We start from the raw sequence: 20,581 nt of genomic DNA, 5'->3' as shown, positions 1-20,581 counted from the left end.
AAATATTTTATCATCTTATAACTAGATTCTTTGTTAAAATAATATATAAACAAATAAATACTTAATAATTGGTTGAAAAAAAATCCTTTAAAAGAAATATAAATTGAATATTTTTGATAGATAAATATAATCACAAAAATATAGATACATATAGCCGAAAGCTAAGATCTATAAATAAGATTGAATAGTATTATATGAAGATGAATATTATATGAAAAGAATAGATTTGTACAGATTTGCTTTTGTATGATTCAAAAACTTCAAAGCATTTCTTAGTAATACAATATTTACTTTTTCTGAATAAAAGGAATAAAATACTATTCATTGCATTTCAATTAAAATATAACTTCACAATTTTGTAATAAATATTATACTTTACCCATTTATTTTTTACAATGTAATATTCAGAGAAATGAATTATATGATATAATTATATATTAAAGAGTTAAATATTACTTATAGTATATACATGAATTCATTATTTCTTATATAATACTGTAAACACAATAGATTTTATAAAGTATTATAAATATAACATTAATTTTTTTTATATGTTACATTTTGTTAAAAAATATTTCATTTCATTAAATATTCATTAAATAAAGCATCTTTTAATTTTTTCTCAAATGAATAACTTTGTTGTTGATGTTCCTTTAAACGATTTTCAATTTTTTTTGAAATGTAATGCACTTCCATAATTTGACTACGACTATTTTCACAAAATGTTGCTAATGATTCAAATTCTACATTGTTTTCTTGATATTTATTTAATTTCCGTCTTTTTACTACTGGTTCATTAATATTATTCTTTTTTCTATTTTCTTTTTCAGTTTCTTGAATATTAACATTTTTTGATACACTCTTATATTGAATTAATAGATTGGATTTCAACCACCATGGTAATGTTTGAAAGTATTTCATATAATTCTTATTATAGATTACTTTTAAATCTTTATCAAGAAAATGTATTTTTTGCTTAATAATGTACAATAAAATGTTGATAAAATTTGATATAGTGGAAATTCCTGTTGTAATAAAAATGTTACTTAAAATATTACAAGATATTTCATTACTGTCAGAAATAAATAATGCTTCTTGACAGTAATTTGTTATATTTTGATGAAATATAATATTATTATTTATAGGCCATGAATACCTAAAATAAATACATATATATATAAATTTAATTAAATCCATAAACTAATATTAAATATAATACAAAAATTAATTATATTTCTTACTTCCATTGAGGTAGCTTAAAACTAGACATCACTTTTTCTAATTTTGCTTTATAATCTTCATTTTTCCAAACATCATCAAAATATTCATAACTACATGGCATCATATATTGATTTTTAACAAATTTTTTTAATTCTGGAGCAAATTTTGTATACATAAAAGTTTCTGGGTTTAATATTATATCTATTATATGAGAAACTGCTTCATTATGTAAATTAATTATAAAATTAGGTTCCTCTAAAGCATGTAATAACTTTTCATTAAAAAATGAGTTATCATATATCCTGTAGAAAATATAAAAATACAAAAATTATATAAATAAGATTTAGAGATAATAAAATAAATAGAAAAAAAATTATTAAATAATATTTCTTTAATTATAATACCTTAACCATAAATCTTCTGTTAAATAAGTATCATAAATATTTTGTAAATAATTCATTTCTAGTGGATTTTGAGAAGATTTATTTATGGATAACCAAAGTATTGCACTTTGTGTTAAATTTAAAATTGTTTTTTCAGTCAAATCTTTTTCATGGATAATTGTGTATACTGATAAATATCCAGATTTCAACAACTTTTCCAAACTAGAAATAATTTCTCCATCTTGGGTTTGAAAGATTGAATGACCAAAAATAATAAATACAAGTGGTATAGGCATAAGTTTGTCTCTTGCTAATACAGCATTCATTAAACGTTTTACAACAAATTTAATTTCTTCAGAAGCATCTGCTATGAATAAAAGAGCATCTGATCCTATTAAATTATGATCGCTAATAAGACCTTCAAAATGTCTAATACATATGTGCAATGTTTCAACTTGATTTGGTTGATATAATATTATAATAGGTTCTGTAGTATAATCTTCAGGACAAAGATATTGATTCATTATTTTTTTATAATGCCATAAAACTGTTTTATTGTGTAAATTTGGCCATGAAATAACTAATTTCCAATAATAATTGGATTGTATATTAATGTCTAAAGTTTTTAAGTATTCTTTAATACCGATATAAATAATAACTTTAATTGGTGCTAAAGATTCAGAATAATATTTGATATCTTTTTGTTCATCTTGTTTTTTGCACATGTTTTTAATAACTATATCTTGTTCCTTAGAGTATAATAATTTTGCACATTGTTCACTAGAATATTTTTGTAACCATACTGGTGTATTTTCTAATGCTCTTCTTTGTTGTTTTTTTTTTAATGTATTACATTTCCACTTTTTTAAATATTTTATAATTACTCTATTTTTTATTTTCATTGACATTTCATATAATTTTTGAATATTGATTTCTTCCTTTAATAAATTATTGCAAATTTCATAAGTTACTTCATTTAAAACTTTATTATTAATATCTTCACCAAGTGTATTGTAAATATATATTTTATCCATTTCTTCTTTCACTATAGTAGAACAATATGTTTTTATTATTTCTGTTTCTAAAATATTTAAAATATCTTTAGCAGTATCATTAATTTCTTGTGTTTTTTTGATAGATTCTTGTTCTACTTTTAATTTTTCTATTTTTTCATCTTGTACAATTTGTTTTCTTATTTCTGTTTTATTTATAAATTCTGGTACTTCTTTTGATATATTTTTAGTCATACTTACAGAATTTATAATATTCAGTGATTTTGAAACAGTGGAAGATGTAAGATTTTTTGTAAATATATTTCCTTGTGGTATTGTTGAAAATATGTTTTTATTTATTACAAAAGGAGATTTATCATGATTTGATGATTCAAATTGTTTGGCAAATACATTAGAAGTATTTGAAATTGTTGATGTTACATTAAATATATTAGGTGAAACAGAAGATTCATTTAAATGCTGTTTGGATATGAAACTAAATGTATTTGAATTTTTCTGATTTTCTGGTTTTGATTTTACTAATATGTTCAAATTCGTGTGTGTTTGAGATTTATTGATTTCTGCATGAGATTTAGAGAGACAAGATTCATCAGAATTAGAATTTATGGATGTTAAAAAATTTGTATCTGCTTCAATGTTTGAAATACATTTTAATGTTGTGTGTTCAATATTAACCATATTTTCATTATTGTTTTGACTTTTTTCCAGTATTTCTTTTATTGATTCATTTTGTACTGTATCTTCATCTCTAAACTCATATGGATCATTTGATGTAAAAATAATATTTTTATTTTGATCTTCTGCATTAATAGAATTAGGCATTAAATAACCATGTAAATCAAAACTATTGTGAGGTTTATGATATTTATAAGTTTTTTCTGGCATTTTTCCTCCTGCTATACATTCTCCAATAGATAAATGTTGCATAATTCTCTTAGAATCTATTAAATTGCGTGCTCTCTTTTGTTTTATATTTAATACAGGCATAGTAAAATTATGTCGATTCAATAATACATGTAAATCATCTTTTGAAACACTTAAACCAACTTGTTCACAAAAATATATAGCTTCATTTTCATCCTCAAAACCTAAAATATCAATCAATTCATATAATGGATATGCTGTTGATGCAGTTCTACAATAAGCTTTGACTAATACTGATAATGCTTTTAATCTTACTTGATTAAAATATCTGAGTAAGATGCATGCATTTAAGTATGTAGTTTTTTGAACAAGTTTAAAAAACTTATAATAATTATTTGATTCAAGAGCAGAATATATTTCTAATGCAAATTGAACTTCTGATGATTTTTGTATATTATTTGGCAATCTTTGTAAATCCCACATAAAATTACCATTATTTAAATTTAATAAAATAATATAAGCCCAAAATTCAGGTTCATTTTTACAATTAATTCCCTTTACTCTCAAATCATGATACATATACTTTAATGATTGTAAACATTTTGTTAAATTATCTGAATTGATTCTTTTATCAAAAACAGATGTTTCTTCAGCACATAATCTTTCAGAACATACTATATGGAATCTAGCACATTGTTCAACTAATTCCACGCTATCAATACAACATAATTCTTGTTGAGTTATATCTTTTCGAATTCCTCTTGTTCTATCCCATAAAAAATAATACCAGTCTCCCAAATTTATTCCTTGTTTATCACAAAGATTTACTATTTCATGCAATAAATAACTCATAGTCATTTTTAAAGATTTTACTGGTCTTAATTCATGAGCCATTGGTTCTTCTTGGTCTGCAGAAGATCTGGAATATTGTTTGACTGCTCTCATATGATTTATTCCATATTCATTGGTTTCAAGTTGTTCATATAATGCCACTTGTCTTTTTGATTCACGCATTAAACGTTCTTTTTCAGGACACATATCAGGACATGTTCCAATCATTATTTTAGCTGCTGCTAATGTATGTGATCTAACTTGTCTCATTCGTATAAGTCGATCTCTTGCTTCTAATACTTTATATTTATCTTCAGAAGTATGTGCAGGTTGTTGAATTATATTTTGTAATTCTTCAATTGTGGCATTAGGTAATAAATCAGATATTTGACTATCAGATTTATGTTTTTCAGCTTTTGTTAATCTTGTAACTGACTTCGATATATTTTTTGATTGTAATGGTTTATGTTTTTTACTTAAAGTTCCACTAAAATTATTTCTACTGTGTACATTATATTCTAAATTTGTCATAGCATCTATTTCTGATCTGATTTCATCATCAGATGATTTAAAAAAATTAGATACAATTTGTGATACAATATTTTTTTGTAAATCTTTTTTCTTTGTAGGAGATTTTGGCAAAGAAGATAATTTTGTCCATTCTATATTAAATTTTTGACCCAAATATTCACCACTTTTATTATAAGCTACATTTGCTTCTTCGTTAGTAGCATAAATAACTGTAATTATTTGTTTTTTAGGACGTATAGTTATCTTTAAAAGATTTCCAAATTGAATAAAATATTCTTTTGCTGTTACTTTAGTAAGTAATGATTGAGGTACATTTGTACATGTTATTGAATTTTCTGGATTAATTTTACTAATTTGTGATCTAGAATTTTTTTTTAATTGCTCAAACATTGCAGTATCTTTAAGTGCTTGAGCAAATACATTAACAGCAGATTTATAAGAATTTCTTGAAATTTTTGGTTTATATTGCTTCTCACATGTATCTGGTTGAAAAACACATATATCTTGATTATTAGATTGTGTTGCTAATATTGGCATAGCAAAAGTAAATGAATTTTTCCCAGATATATCCATTATCTGCTTAGGAGCATTAAATGTATATGGTTCGGAAAATATAAATGTTTTTGAAGGTATATATTCTGACAAAAATACATTTGTCTGAGTATTTTCTTTACTTTCCATTTTATCTTTTTTTTTTTCATTCAATTAATATCGAAAAACGTCATTCTGAACCATATTCCAAACAATATCTTATAATTATATCTATAAAGATTTATTCTATTTTGCTTAAATATGATTATTAAATTATGATTACGATTTACTACACTACCAATAAATGATCGGCGCAATTGGTAGAAATCCAAAGAATAAAAACATAACAGATGTCATAAAAATGTTTATTCAAAAATTCTTATTCAAATATATAATATATAATAGATACAAAAAATAGATAATAATTTATAAATAATAAATTCAAAAAATATTAATTAAAATATAAATTATATAAATACAAATAAATTTAAAATTAAAATTAAAAAGAAACTAATAATAATTGATACGAAATATAGGGAATTTTTATTTAATAGAGTGCGCTATTTTATAATTAATGGAATAATTGTTTAATCTATGTAAATAAAGATAAAAATCAACACAATATAATTGTTATAAATATTTAACATTCATTATATTTTAATTTAAAGTTTTTAAAATATTATATAAGATATTCGTATTAGTGAACATTTCACAATGTTTCTTGTTCTAGATATTGAATTCATACGTCGTAGTTTTACATTACGGGATAACCAACATGGCAGTGTATTCAAAAACTACTCTTTATTCTTATGAAGAATAATGATAGTATATATAATGAATAAATATTTTATCAATATTTTATAAAATGATTATGTTTGAATAGTAAAAAAAAATATAATATGTTAATTATAAACATATACTTCAATATGCAATAAACCGGAAGAGATCTATAACGTAATTGATCAGCCATCATCAATTCTTCATTGACCAAGTTTGAATCTTGTAACGGTCGCATAGGTAAGTACAAACACTTTTTTAATATAATATACCGCATTGTCGTGTATAGCATTCTAATTATGAATTCGTTTGTATTACACATACCATGCAAATATAACCGTGTGTAGGTAGATGGATCCAGTTTACCTTTACTACATCTCTCTAACCTTCTGTGTGTTTATATTTATGATCTCTGATTGTGTTAATTAAATTGTATCCTTTCTTATATCGGCTACGCTGATGACAGGCTTGCTCAGTTGGTATTCACAACATCAGATAATAAATACAAACCAATAATGGAGGATACAAATGACTTGTTATTATGTGCTTCAGAATTCATAAAAGGTAACAAATTTTTAAAAAGAATATAATGTATCATAAGAATATAAGAATATAAAGTATTATAATATTTAATGTATTTATACATCATTTATATTTTTTTTATGCTACAGATCGATTATATTTTGTCACATTAAAGACAATGACAAAACCAAAGAGTACTCCAAACACCCATTATTTCAGTATTGATGATGAATTGGTTTATGAAAATTTCTATGATGATTTTGGTCCATTAAATCTTGCTATGTTATATCATTATTGCCAAAAAGTTAATAAAAAACTTAAAGCAGTAACATTAAGAAAGAAAAAGATTGTACATTATACGATAATGGATCCAGCAAAGAGAGTTAATGCTGCTTTTCTTATAGGAAGTTATGCTGTAGGATATTTATATAATTTTTAATTTATAATTTTATAATTTCATAATTTTTATATTGCATTCATATTTACAAATATATAAGAAAAATAAAATTTATTCAATATATATTTTCTAGATATTATATTGTAAACATACTGCAGAAGAAGCATATAATTGCTTAACCAATAATCCTGATAGTCCATCTTTTATAATGTTTCGAGATGCTTCTGTTGGTACACCATGGTTTGAAATATCTTTGATTGAGTGTCTCAGTGCTATATATAAATGTCACAAACTTGGATTTTTTAATTTTCAAGATTTTTGTGTTAAAGAATATGAATATTTTGAAAGAGTAGAAAATGGAGATTTAAATTGGATTATTCCTGGTAAATTTATAGCATTTTGTGGCCCTTATGCTAAATTCAAAATAGAAAATGGTAAGTTTAATTTTAAATTAAATTATGATAAATACTTCTATTTATATTTTTTGAATTCATTGTCTTTATTTTTTACTTATTATAGGATATCCACTTCATGCACCAGAATCATATTTTACATATTTCCATTATAATAATGTAACTACAATTATACGTCTTAATAAAAAAATTTATGATGCTTCAATCTTTACGGATGCTGGATTTGACCATAAAGATTTGTTTTTTCTTGATGGTTCAACTCCAACAGATTCAATTATGCGACAATTTCTTAAAATAGCAGAAAATGCAAATGGCGCTGTTGCTGTACATTGTAGAGCTGGACTTGGTAGAACAGGTTCATTGATAGGTTGTTATATTATGAAACATTATCATTTAACAGCTCATGAAACAATTGCATGGATACGAATATGTAGACCAGGCTCAGTAATTGGACATCAACAGGAATGGTTAGAAAAGTATGTATCAATATATCAATGTTTTTTCAATTCACAATTTAGAAATAATTTAATTTTTGATATTAAAAAAGATCATAAATTCTATATTTTAGAAAAGAAGCATATCTTCATTCTTTACTAAAAGAGCCATTACAAGCTCACAATGGAAAACCAGTTCATGAATATGGAATATATTCTATAATTGGTAGACCAAAGACATCATTTTTATCCAGTCTAAAAACCGCTCACGTGATGCAAGATAATGTTTCAGGAATAATGCATTGTGTAGATGGAATTACACTAGATGATCATGCAAGTACTAGTACTACCTTAACTCAAGGTGATAAATTGAATCAAATAAAAGCTAAAAGAAAACGTTTACCAACAAATCATACTTCTTTAAATACAACTTCTAGACCATCAACAGTTGTAAAGTAAGTATCATAACATAATTTTATTAATTATTTTTATTAATTATTTTAATAATTAATCTTATTAATTATTAACAATATAATTAATAAATAAATATTTTTTTTTTAGTCCTTATTTAAGATCATTATTACAAACAAGAACTCAAAAGAGTACAATTAATACATTAAGTGGAAATAAAGAAAAGGATTCAACAAAAAGACTCCTTCCTAGATCTACTACTACAACTACAATCTCTAAAAGGTTAAGAACTAAATTTTATTTAATTCATTTCATAAATTTCTTAAATTTTATTATTATTTAAAATAATTTTTTATTTTATTTTCAAATTTTGTTAGTTTTGTATTATAATTAATGAAGATTGTAAAAGTAAATGTAAACTCACAGTATACTAAAAATTATAGAAATAATTGGCTAGTGAATAGTACATGTGAACCTTCACATCGTATAAAGTCTACTAAACCAACAACACGACTTCATAATATCAACAACAATACATCTTCTAATACACGTGTTACATCAATGTCTGTATCAAAACCAGTGACAAGGGCCAGTATAAAAACTTCCTGCCTCACAGAGACTCAAACTACAAATGCATCTGCAAACAATTTGATTACACAACCGCAGCGAGGCATGAATATGATTCTCAGGTCTGCAGATCGAGTAAATCGCTATCATTCTCTAAGACAGTAAGTCTCTTTGTAACTGTTACTTTCAAAATGTTTACTAAGTAACAGTTATATAGTTCTTTTTATGAACAATTTTTAGCTTAAAATTTTTAAACAAGTTTTTTTTAATCTTAAACTTTTTTCATATATTTAAAAATAAATATAAATATAAATATATTTTTTTATTGAAAATATATTTTATTAAAATAATTATTATATGAGTTAGCTTTGTAATTTTATTTTTTTGATGCAATTTCTCAATTTTTAAATACATTATATATTATAAATTATGAAATATTTTTATTTTAATAATTAATTGTATATAATATATATAGAAAAATCTAAAAAAAATCATATTTATAAATCTTATATTTATCATTAACAATAATGATAAATTAACTTGCATGTAGCTTTTTATTAATATTAAATGTTGCATGTATTGACAAGAAATCTTTATTCAAAACATAATATAATCTTTAAGACATTATTAAATCTAAAAAAAATAAGAATGATAATATTATATATTTATTAATTTTTGTATATAAGATTGATTAGTAAAATTTTAAATCATATAAAAGTTCAAATTTAAAATAATTTTTTGTTAAATACAATTATCATTTTTTTAATGAAATTAAATAAATTACATTTGAAATTTAGATATTAAATAACACTAAAATGGCTAACGAACTGCTTCGATTTCTTTCTATGACTTACAGTGCGCGAACGACCAAAAGTTATAAAACTGCATTTATCAGATGACTAACCGATATTCTCAATGGCATTGGGGAAGACAATCTGATAACTCAAGCATCTCGACGCAGAAGATCTCATCGTTTAAATTCAATCATTCAGTAAAAACATTTCACTAATCATCCATTTTCAACTTAAATAATTGTTGTTGTGATCGAAAAAGATCAAATAGTCTTATCATTGTCATATACCTTTTTCAAGTTAGTTATTTTATGTTTACATTTCTAAAGTTGGATTGTAAGTTTCTCATAATCATGAATGTATTCTACATGGTTTTTAAAAATTCTTCCATATTTTACGATACGTTGAACGTTCGTAAAAGCAAAAAAAATATAATTTTATTGATCTTAATTTACTACACTATTCTTCTGCTGGTCAGAAAAATAATATGAATATTATTATTATAATTATGAATAATTATGGATATTAATTTTTAAGTTTAAAAATTTTCACATTTTTTCTTGCTATTTTTAGTAAAAAATTATGTATTAAAATTTATTCGAGCTTAAATTTTATTAAAATATTATCGATAATCATATAAAGATTTTTTATTTATGAAATTACTTATACATATATTATCAATCTTGTACACAAAGATTTTCGTATGAAATGATATTTTCTTTTGTTTATTTTTTGTTTCTTTTTATAATATTTAAAATCATTATTAATTAAAATTATTTATAAAATTTAATTTTAATGTTTATTGATATGCAATACTTCATATGAATCATAATTTCTATTATTTTCAATGAGAAAGATAATAAAATGAATAGAAACTTAAAATCCTAATATGTATTTTCATTTATATCTATGTGATTAATATAATTTATTTATCTTCTTGTAAAAGATAAAGTTTAAATATAATTTTTGAATATGTATCTATTGAATTATAGAATCTATAGAATCTATAAAATATATCTATTGAATTATAAATATTAAATAGATTTTTAAATTTTAAGTTTATTTTTTGTGATGATATGAATTTTGTAATTAGAATTAGTAGATTGTAGAAACTTGTTATTATGCTAATTATATTAATATTCTTAATGAGAAATTGCAATCATAATGTATCAAAGATCAATTTATATATAATATACTTACATACGTGCTATTTAACATAAAATTATTATAATCAATATAATTACACTAATATTATGTAGCAATTTTAATTATATCTTCAAATTATTTTATTTAATTATATATAAATATATAAAAATAAGTAATTTGCTTTTATTTTTTTGTATTGTCATTAATATAAAACATATCAACAAATGTGATTTAAGAAATAGCTGAAAAATAATAAAAGATTTTTTGAAATAAAAATTTTCTTATTTCACTATAGAAAAAAAGCATAGATATTATAAATAATTGAAATTGAAGATACAAATTTTATTGAAAAAATAATTTAAACTAACAATTTTAATGTTATATTTGTTTATAAATATAATTAAATATATATATAGTTATAAATATAATTAAAAATCATTCTAATAAAAATTTTAATATTTTTTTAAATAATCTGAAGATATAATTATGTGTATTAATATTTGTTTCATAGCTTTATATATTATGTAAATAACGTATGTAAGTTAATATGTAGAAATGCTGTTAAATACAATTATAAATCTCAGATGATAAAAATACTGTTGCTATTATAAATGTTGATACATTTTCACGCCTTGTTTTTTTTAATAAAAAGCACTGCTTTTAGATGTTTTTAATTGTAATAGCATTTATAAAACAAAATATTTAGTCTAAATAATATATTTTATGGTGATTTTTATACTTCTTAGTAATTTACTTTTTGTTTTGCTAATAATGATATATAATTTTGCTATATAATTTTACTTTATATTTATGCAAATGCAATTACAATTTGATAAGATAATATTTTTAAAATTTTCATAATATTGAATGCTAAAACAATTTTATTATATATTTTTAAGTTTTTAAATATATAAAAAAAACTTTATGAATTTCATTTTTATGACAATAAAATAATAATTAAAATACTTTCATATGAGAAAATGAAAGATTAATGTATGATTGGATATGATTATGCATAATATGATTTATGTAAAATTATTATTTTATTCTATTTATATATGTATTTAAATTAAAAAATTTAAATTAGTAAATATATGTCATTAATAATATGTAACATGATGAAAATATGAAAAATTTATTAATAATACTACATTTATTTCAGAAAAATATATACATAACTTGTATATTTATAATGTGTATATACATACAAAAATTAATAAATATTTTGTTAAATTAGTGTATTTCTTAAAAGAATAATATTAATACATAATAATAAAGATATTTTAATAATGTAAAATAAGATGTTGTATCTTATTAAAATTTAAAATGAAAAAAAATAAATTTTTTCTAATTAAAAAAATTATTAATTAAAATATAAAACTATTAATTAAAATATAAATATCATTATTTTAAGAAAAAAAATTATGATTCAATTATGAATCAAAATTATCAGATTATGATTAAAAATTTATATTATCATTTAAATAATTTTAATTAAAAATTGAATTTCGTTTAATATTTTTCTGTGAAATTTAATTTCATTAATAAAATTGATTATAAAATTACAATAATAAGTTAAAAAGCAATATATATTGTCATAATGTATATTAGAGAAATTTTATTTTAATAAAAATCAATATATTTTTGATGAAATTTTGATTAATTATTATTTAGATATATTTAATATAATATAATATGTTTTATAAGTGTTATATTAAATATTTTTATTATATAAAGAAAATAAAGAAAAAAAATAATTGAATATGTATATATAGACATATACATTTTCAATTTTTGCCTTGAATGTACAATTAAATCATAAGCAAATTTTTTTATATATTTTACGGAGAGAAATATAACTAAGTCTAAAATATTTTATTTAATCTAATCTTTCTAATTTGATTTACAATATACGCACATTATATTGTAATATTATAAATATGATTTTCTTTATTGTATAATATTGTACTAATAATATAAATTAAAATGCAACATTATTATTATATTGGAAAAATATTTTTATTCATTGTTATAATTATATTAAAGTTTCATTAAAGTTTCATACATCATCTTTTGATAATATAATATATCGGTGTTTAATGTATTATTTTAGTAAGTATATAAGCTTTTTAGAGTTATTATATATTAAATATTTAATGTGCTTTATGTAAACTTATATGTAAACACTATATTTATACTATATTATACTTAATAAAAACTATGTATTTTACTTATTTTAAGACTTTTAGAATTATATTTAATCCATACATTCAAATTTTATTTTTATTTTTATTTTGTACAAGAATATATTAAATGTTTTTTTGCTCAATTTATAATTCATACTAAATATTGTAAATTATATAGAGTAAGATTAAGACAGTAAAATTTACGTTAATTATTGATATAGCATAAATATTACGTATATAGTATATTATATTATCTATGTTTGCAATATTTAAAAATAAGTGTCTTATTTATATATTTAATACTATCTGATTAAAAAATATATGCAATATGTAGCAAATACTACCCAATGACTAGCGAATCCAAGTTGAGACCATTTTTCAATAGTATGAATATAGCTATATCCTGTTTCTTGCAATTCAGATGTATCAAACATAAGACCTAAATAAGCTAAGTGAAAAATTGATAACCCAGAAAACATAATATTTATTAAAAAAACCCACCATGAATTATGAATATTATATGTGTGTGTACATTTATTTTTAGTACACTGTTTTGATGCAATACATGCATCAAAAATATTAGCAAGCATAAATCTAAGTTGAAATTCTACATATGTATAAAATCCAAGACTAAGCAAAACTGCTGCTAATTGAAAATTTAATCCATGTAAAAGAGCACTCGTTAAATACGTTATTGTTACAGCTCCAAATTTTCCTAAATATTTTATGCTGGGACGGAATATATCTGAAAATTTATATAAAAAAAATATATAAATTATTAATGTTAAAGTTTATATAAAAACATGCTTAAAAATTATTAATAAAAAATTTTTTATAACTTTTAATATTTAAAAGAATTTGAATATTAATACATACATGTTTTTAACCAAAAATGCATCGGTATATTCCAACAAATCACAACATGTACAAGTGAACGTGGAAATTCTATTTTTAATGGTTTCACTATAGTACTTAATGTAAATGGAAATCCTCCTAATAATAATAAAGTAGATGCAATATATGAAATAAAATAATGAGACATTCTAAAAGCTAATGCATCTCTATAAGCTAATAACCATCTGAAAAGAAATTAATAATAGTTATATCAAATAATAATTGCAAAAGATAAAATATAATATGGTATAATAATATTTATTAACTTCCAAGAAGTTTCCATAATTATCCATTGTGCCCAACAATTTGATACAGTCAAAAAGAGAAAAGATACAAATGCATATTGAATGGTATACAATATCCACCACTTATTCTAAAATTAATATATGTTGTTAATATTAATTTTCTTTATTGAATAAATTTATAATATATAATAATAATTATATATACCTGATTAGTTATGTAACGTATTGATATATAATCCTTAAATGATATCCATGGTCCAAAAAGACATGTAACACTACAAAACATGTATCCCATATAGGCATAAATATTAGGTGAATTATTTGTATCAATTTTCTCTATTGCTATACTAATTGTTTTCATTGCCATAGTCATTACTACACTTCGTATTTTATGCCATATTATAGGTGGCATAGTAAATTCACTGAAAATTAAAAGTTACACAGAAAATTTACATCTATATTTTTAGATTTAAAGAAAAATCATTAATATTTATATAATTTACCAATATGTTATAATAAAAAGTGATGGTAAAAATATACCCATATATCTGCAATATTTTTTAGGTATATATAAAGTGATATATGAAATTATACAAAGTATTAACAATGTATACAAACATTCTATTACATAAAAATAAATATTACATATACCGATCAACATTGATAATACATGAAAAGTTCTATGTGATATATGCTCTGTAATATTAAATTAAACATCATTTGTTTAATTTTATACCATTTTATTATATTTATAGATATATTTATAAAAATTTCTTACGAGAATATGCACATAATCTAAATATTATGGTAGAGATAAATAGTGGTAATATATATGATATTGTATCATAAATAGTAGGTCGAAGACAATATTGATATAATTCAAATAATGTTTCTCTTTCCATATTTTCATACTCATACTCATATTCCACATCTTGTAAATATTCATGTCCTATAAAATCAGCTTCATCGTCGTAAAAAATTGGAACTTCTACATCGTCCATTACAGTAGAAATTAAATTGCCGGTGTTTCACTGTCATAGTATCAATTGAATGTAATGTAGACCGTGTCGATATCTTAATTTTAACAAAATTATAATTTTTTGACAATAAAATATAAAAATACAAAAATGAAAAAATTTTAAGTTAAACATTAAGAATTTATGAATTTCAATTTATTTATTAATAGACTTATATATATATAATGTTAATAATAACCTCAAATTATGATCTGCATCATTTTTTACTTTATCATATAATTATTATTTAAAAAATAATTAATTAAGTAATTATTCATAAAACAATTTTAAATAACAAATTAATTAAAAAATTATTAAATATAAATAATTTTGTTTATGCATATAAACATTCAATATCAAAAATATAAAATCTTTAGATATATAATTTATACTATAATTAAATTTTTTTTTTCATTTATTGATAGATATGTAAGTGAAAAAAATTTTACAGTATGACCTTCACAATATATTTGTATTTACATCTTATGTATTGATGTGTACATTTAAAATAACAATTAATATTAAATATTGAAATCCATAATTGTAAAAATAAAATACACTGAAATATTGTATAAAGATTAATTATATATACAATAAGATAGATAAACTTATTTCTTTTAAATTTACAGTTTTTGTACATTGTCTTATAATTTTTTTTTTTTTTTTGATTTTTAAAGAAGTTATATTTATATTCTTTTGATAAGTTATTATTTTGTAGTAGATATAGTTTCAGGTAATAATCCTAAAGTTTGTAAACAAATTTGTGCAGCTTCTGCTTTAGCCTGTTTTTTGTTAGGGCTTGCAACACTTGGTTTATATTCAATTCCATTTACTTTAACCTAAAATATTGTAAGTAAATAATATTGACAAATATATTGATAAATATATGTTAACATAAAAATATAAATATATAAACAATTATAGAATTACATACTTTAAACAAGAAATTTTTTCTATGATCTGGTCCACATTCAAAACATAATTCATAAACTGGTGCACCAAGTTTTCGTTTTGAACAATATTCACCTAATAATGATACTGGATGTTTTCCTGTAATTTTAAATCAACAACATAATTTTAATTCATTTTGTAGTTTAACACCAAGTTATTATAATATATATTTTATTGGTATATACCTTCTAAAGTTTTGATTGCTGGTACTAGAGGTTTTATTGTTTTTCCTACTTTTTGTCCAATATCTTGTTCTGAAACAAGGCCTCGTTTGTCCAATTTTACTTCAAGCTGCAAGGGCTCAAGAGTACCTTCTTTATTTTTTCCCAAACCCTCCCCTGGTCGCCAACCCATCTTCTGCAGTAAAGCCATACCCATCCCACCCGAAACAGGCTGTGCTGATACTAATTGATCCTAAATAGTTTATTAGATTAAGACAAAATAAATTTTATAATACTAAAAAAAATTAAAAATTGAGAATGACAGAAACATGATTAAAATTAATAAAATAAATTAATTACTCTATATCCAATTATCATATTTAGCATATTAATCAATTGTATAAAGTTCTAATATTTTTGAAATGAAAATACTTACCAAAAAATCATAAATTCGACATCACGCCGCTGAAGTTGTTTCTTCTCTGACGTAGTTATGTGCCTGTAACAAACCCTCAGGTGGATGCAGACTAATGCTAAATATCCCAGCTTTATAAACAAAAGATACAGTAACTCCAGATGACATCCTGTGATAGGAAGCTGATGATAATTAGCAATAATCTCACAAGAGCCCATTATATAAATGAATTTTGTGTAATAAATATTTTTATTTTTAATCTAAATAAATTATTTCTACAATTATTTTTTTTTTAATAAATGCAAAATATAATTATTGATCATTTATCTATGCAACACAAAAATATATAAAATAATGGTGCTCCTGTGTCCATGTAGGCACAGAATCTATTTCTATATAAGAAATAGTCTGTGCCTACATTACAGTTCTTATCAGATCTGCCATATATCAAAATATAGCATTGATCTTAACAGAGACTGTACCTGAAAACTTGTTACAGGCAATATCAATATCACGTAATGAATTTTCTTTTTTTTTTTAAAGAAAAAAAGAAAAATAAATGAAATTATATTATATATATAACACATATGTGTTAATATATGTATCAACGTCTCACGCTTAACAATTTTAAACATAATTCTAAACATTCAATTCTAAACATAAATAAGTAATAAACATATATTTAGATTAACTATTCCTATAATAATATAATAGTTGCTTAAAACAAATTTTCATGATCAAATAAATATAGAAAACAAATAATAAAATAAATTGTGATGTAAATAATACTGTTACCTTACGAGCCCAAGCTTGATAACCTGAAGTAAGCTCAGCAGGTGAAAGTACTTTAGCTCCAGTACTCCCAGTAAATTGACCTGGCATTTGTTTACTTTCAGCCCATGTTTTCATCTATTATATAATATATAATATATTTATATTTTATATAATATATAAACTATGAATATATGTTAATATTAATATAAATTCTTCTAATCAAATATAAAATACCTCATTTTGTGCTCGATACATTTCATTTTGAGCACATATATCATTTGGATTTTCTCTTAATTTTCTCATTGCTGCTAATCTTTGAGATACTATTGAACCAATATCTATTGCCTACAATAAATATATAAATATCAATATAAAATAATTGAATAATGTTTTTCTTCTATACCTCTGTTGCTATTGGTTGAGAAAAAACTATTGATTGCACTGGAACTGTAGAAGTAGTTGAAGATATTATAGGAAAAGGTTCGATTGATTCAGAAGTTGATATAAACTGTTTTTTTGTTTCTGATTTCTTTGGAGTAACTGGTATCCATTCATTTTCTGTGGACAAATAAAATTTTTAATAATAATACTAATTAAGTAAATACTTCATCTATAATAAAAAATAATATAATATAATAAAAACGGTACCACTTTTTCTATGATGCTGACCACTCGATACAGGAAATTGTAAACGTAATTGGTTTGATGATTCTACTGTTTTTTCTTGGAATGTCTTAGTAGGCAATTGTTTTGCATCCTGTTTTTTATAAATATTAATATATATATTAATGTATAAAAAATTCTTATATATAATTTTATTCAATCCATATGTCAAAGTATATAATATAATATAACATAATATAATATAATATAATATAATATAATGCACTTTCAGAAATAATCAGAATATTTAAAGAATTAACCTACCTTAATATTCATAATAATAGAATTAGGTCGTCCTTTAAGTAAAAAGGGATGATGAAAACCTTTCTCAGATTCACTTCCATCTTCCTCTGAAGAAATACTTGAAAGTTCTCCTAAAGCTTCGGATTTTGATAATGATTTACAAAAATCTGAAATAAATTGCTTGTTAATAAATAATTAATATTTTATAGCTAGTAATTGAATTAAATTTGTACCTGTGAGTTCATCTACTGTTTTTCCTCCAGCTTGTATTGCAGCAATAGCTTTATCTTGTTGTACTAATGGTAATGTTCCTTGTTTAATCATATTTATTGCATTTCTTCTTGCTATTTCCAATAATTTCTTTTTATCAATTTCTATTCGTTCCCTTATAAAATATAAAATTTATTATAAATTATAATATCTTGTAATATATTTTATATATATATACTGTTAAAAAATAGTACTAACTTTCGTTCTCTACTTCTACTTCGTCCACGTATATATTTATCCTTGCTTCTATCATCACTACGACTTCTATATCTTCGTCGTTCCTTACATTTCGAAGATTCTCGTCGATCGCTACTTCGACTTTTATTATATCTGTCTTTACTTTTATCTCTTCGTTTATCTTTTTCTCTGCTTCTACTTCTACGTAAACTCATACATGTATGAGATTCAGATCTTTTTCTTTCTTGTGAATGACAATTATGATTATATTTGCTATTTTTGCTTGTTGTAACTTTATTATTATAATTATATGTTTTTTCTTTGTATTCATTATCCATATACAATTTTGATTTTTCTATTCCTTCTCTTTTATCCACGTCTTCTAATCTTTTTTTTTCTTTTTCTCTCAAAATTAATCTTAAATCATTTTTTGCTGTTACTTCACCTTTTAAAGGACTTAATATTCTATTTTCTATATTCTCCAAAGTTGGACTTAAAGTCAATGATCTAAGAGAGATACATCGAATTGGACTAGGACTTAATGTCGGAGTTTTATTATCTGTACTACTATCAGATAATTCACCATCTTCCATTTTTGCTGCTTTTTCTTTTTCTTTAATTTCGATTTCTCTAACTGTATCATTATAAACTATACTATTTTTAAGATCTTTTATTAATATTTTTCCTTGATATCCTTGCTTTGGTTTTTCTGTATGTAAAAAAAATATATATTTAAGCCAAAAATATATTTCAATTTTTTTTAAAAAACAATACAAACCAAGAACTTTAGATATTAATTGTTCTTCAGACTCATCCTGCATTTTCTTAGAAATGGGTGGTAATTGGGGACTATCAGGTTCCTTTTCAAATATATTTTCTAATTCTGTATTTTTTTTAATCATTAATTTTTCAAAATTTTCTGATTCATTCATGTTTTGTTGTTCTGATCCATTATTTTTATTATAATTTTTCTTTTTCATGTTGTTACATGTACTAAGTTTTGAAATTTTATTTTTGGGTTCATCTGAATCTGATGACTTACTTGAATCATCTTCATGTTTCCGTTTTGTTTTCTTTTTATGCTTCTTTTTCTTTTTAATATCTATCAATTATAAAAACAAGTAACTTTTAATTATAAGTAACATATATACTTACCTATTTTTTTTAATTATTAATAAACATTTTAATATACTTTCAAGATCACTGTTACTCTCGGATGAATTTCGTTTTGACTTTTTTTTATGTTTTTTATCCTTATGTTTATGTTTCTTTTTAGCTTTTTTTTTTTTAATTTGAGACTTAAGAGACTTTTCAACTTTAACGTTTGCATTTGGGACTTGTTGGTCAGTATTTTCTAAAGATATTATTTCCTCTTCAGCATCAAATGTACTAAACAATTCCGTTAATATTTCATTTGAAGATTTTTCTGGTAATCCAGGTTCCGGTTTAATTTTTATTCTATCAACACCAACAGTTGTAATTAAATTTGCAATATCAAATAGATCTCCCATTGCTAATAATTCATCATAATAAATTACAAAGAACACAAATATTAAAAATTGTATAAATATAAAATATAATCATTTATTATATCTCTATCGTGTCGTACTATTGTATTGAACCAGTTGCCATTTTAATTTCTGATAACAGCGACATCTAACTAAAATTATTTTAAAAACATTTACGCATATTCTTAATAAAAAAATATACTATATCAAAATTTAAATTATTGTTTTATTCTATTTTTTAAATTT

The 20,581-nt window shown here is 22.1% G+C and overlaps 4 protein-coding genes across 10 annotated transcripts; 1 reads left to right on the top strand and 3 right to left on the bottom strand.

Annotated features, from left to right (window-relative positions):
• Positions 1-354: 354 nt before the first annotated feature.
• On the bottom strand, positions 355-5,716 carry LOC108003646 (uncharacterized). Its single transcript, XM_017066058.3, has 3 exons — positions 1,626-5,716; positions 1,242-1,523; positions 355-1,156 (listed from the first exon to the last, which is right to left on the bottom strand). The coding sequence occupies exons 1-3, from the start codon at positions 5,522-5,524 to the stop codon at positions 577-579; spliced, it is 4,761 nt and encodes a 1,586-aa protein (XP_016921547.1). The 5' UTR covers positions 5,525-5,716; the 3' UTR covers positions 355-576.
• Positions 5,717-5,732: 16 nt separating this feature from the next.
• LOC108003673 (dual specificity protein phosphatase CDC14C) lies at positions 5,733-13,066 on the top strand. Of its 2 annotated transcripts, none has more exons than XM_062075395.1 (9): positions 5,733-6,391; positions 6,499-6,715; positions 6,823-7,088; positions 7,204-7,504; positions 7,590-7,959; positions 8,052-8,372; positions 8,479-8,610; positions 8,772-9,017; positions 9,752-13,066. In XM_062075395.1, the coding sequence occupies exons 2-9, from the start codon at positions 6,667-6,669 to the stop codon at positions 9,792-9,794; spliced, it is 1,728 nt and encodes a 575-aa protein (XP_061931379.1). In that variant the 5' UTR covers positions 5,733-6,391; positions 6,499-6,666; the 3' UTR covers positions 9,795-13,066. The 2 variants fall into 2 exon arrangements, with proteins under 2 accessions (XP_061931379.1, XP_028525389.1); XM_028669588.2 differs by having other exon boundaries at positions 8,772-9,056.
• Positions 12,826-15,567, bottom strand: LOC108003503 (protein-serine O-palmitoleoyltransferase porcupine). 2 transcript variants are annotated; one of them, XM_017065774.3, is made up of 7 exons: positions 15,373-15,567; positions 14,936-15,231; positions 14,661-14,853; positions 14,363-14,579; positions 14,179-14,285; positions 13,895-14,097; positions 12,826-13,763 (listed from the first exon to the last, which is right to left on the bottom strand). In XM_017065774.3, the coding sequence occupies exons 2-7, from the start codon at positions 15,156-15,158 to the stop codon at positions 13,321-13,323; spliced, it is 1,386 nt and encodes a 461-aa protein (XP_016921263.1). In that variant the 5' UTR covers positions 15,159-15,231; positions 15,373-15,567; the 3' UTR covers positions 12,826-13,320. The 2 variants fall into 2 exon arrangements, with proteins under 2 accessions (XP_016921263.1, XP_016921264.1); XM_017065775.3 differs by having other exon boundaries at positions 14,936-15,188.
• Positions 15,568-15,626: 59 nt separating this feature from the next.
• LOC108003659 (protein Son) lies at positions 15,627-20,484 on the bottom strand. Of its 5 annotated transcripts, XM_017066074.3 has the most exons (12): positions 20,020-20,484; positions 19,606-19,929; positions 18,849-19,536; positions 18,614-18,765; positions 18,402-18,547; positions 18,123-18,231; positions 17,878-18,032; positions 17,709-17,819; positions 17,496-17,609; positions 16,310-16,538; positions 16,108-16,223; positions 15,627-16,012 (listed from the first exon to the last, which is right to left on the bottom strand). In XM_017066074.3, the coding sequence occupies exons 1-12, from the start codon at positions 20,336-20,338 to the stop codon at positions 15,881-15,883; spliced, it is 2,595 nt and encodes an 864-aa protein (XP_016921563.1). In that variant the 5' UTR covers positions 20,339-20,484; the 3' UTR covers positions 15,627-15,880. The 5 variants fall into 5 exon arrangements, 4 of the variants coding, with proteins under 4 accessions (XP_016921563.1, XP_016921564.1, XP_016921565.1 ...); XM_017066075.3 differs by lacking the exons at positions 15,627-16,012; positions 16,108-16,223 and adding an exon at positions 16,722-16,831 and having other exon boundaries at positions 16,309-16,538; XM_017066076.3 differs by lacking the exons at positions 15,627-16,012; positions 16,108-16,223 and adding an exon at positions 16,722-16,784 and having other exon boundaries at positions 16,309-16,538.
• Positions 20,485-20,581: the final 97 nt, after the last annotated feature.

Source organism: Apis cerana, linkage group LG1 (genome assembly GCF_029169275.1).
Source record: "Apis cerana isolate GH-2021 linkage group LG1, AcerK_1.0, whole genome shotgun sequence".
NCBI lineage: Eukaryota > Metazoa > Arthropoda > Insecta > Hymenoptera > Apidae > Apis > Apis cerana.
This window is presented reverse-complemented; position numbering and strand designations above follow the sequence as displayed.

Bases quoted from the DNA above. Each gene is read 5' to 3' on its own strand.
- LOC108003646 (XM_017066058.3), bottom strand. From the start codon at position 5,524: ATGGAAAGTAAAGAAAATACTCAGACAAATGTATTTTTGTCAGAATAT. The intron at 1,524-1,625 runs GTATTATAATTA...TATTTTCTACAG, and splicing joins ACAGAAGATTTATGGTTAAG to GATATATGATAACTCATTTT. The intron at 1,157-1,241 runs GTAAGAAATATA...TATTTATTTTAG, and splicing joins TTTAAGCTACCTCAATGGAA to GTATTCATGGCCTATAAATA.
- LOC108003503 (XM_017065774.3), bottom strand. From the start codon at position 15,158: ATGGACGATGTAGAAGTTCCAATTTTTTACGACGATGAAGCTGATTTT. The intron at 14,580-14,660 runs GTAAATTATATA...TTTAATTTTCAG, and splicing joins CTTTTTATTATAACATATTG to TGAATTTACTATGCCACCTA. The intron at 13,764-13,894 runs GTATGTATTAAT...ATAAATTTTCAG, and splicing joins GCATTTTTGGTTAAAAACAT to ATATATTCCGTCCCAGCATA.
- LOC108003673 (XM_028669588.2), top strand. From the start codon at position 6,667: ATGGAGGATACAAATGACTTGTTATTATGTGCTTCAGAATTCATAAAA. The intron at 7,505-7,589 runs GTAAGTTTAATT...TACTTATTATAG, and splicing joins TAAATTCAAAATAGAAAATG to GATATCCACTTCATGCACCA. The intron at 8,373-8,478 runs GTAAGTATCATA...TTTTTTTTTTAG, and splicing joins AGACCATCAACAGTTGTAAA to TCCTTATTTAAGATCATTAT.
- LOC108003659 (XM_017066074.3), bottom strand. From the start codon at position 20,338: ATGGGAGATCTATTTGATATTGCAAATTTAATTACAACTGTTGGTGTT. The intron at 19,537-19,605 runs GTTTGTATTGTT...TTTTACATACAG, and splicing joins ATTAATATCTAAAGTTCTTG to AAAAACCAAAGCAAGGATAT. The intron at 17,610-17,708 runs GTATTTTATATT...ATTATATAATAG, and splicing joins TGTATCGAGCACAAAATGAG to ATGAAAACATGGGCTGAAAG.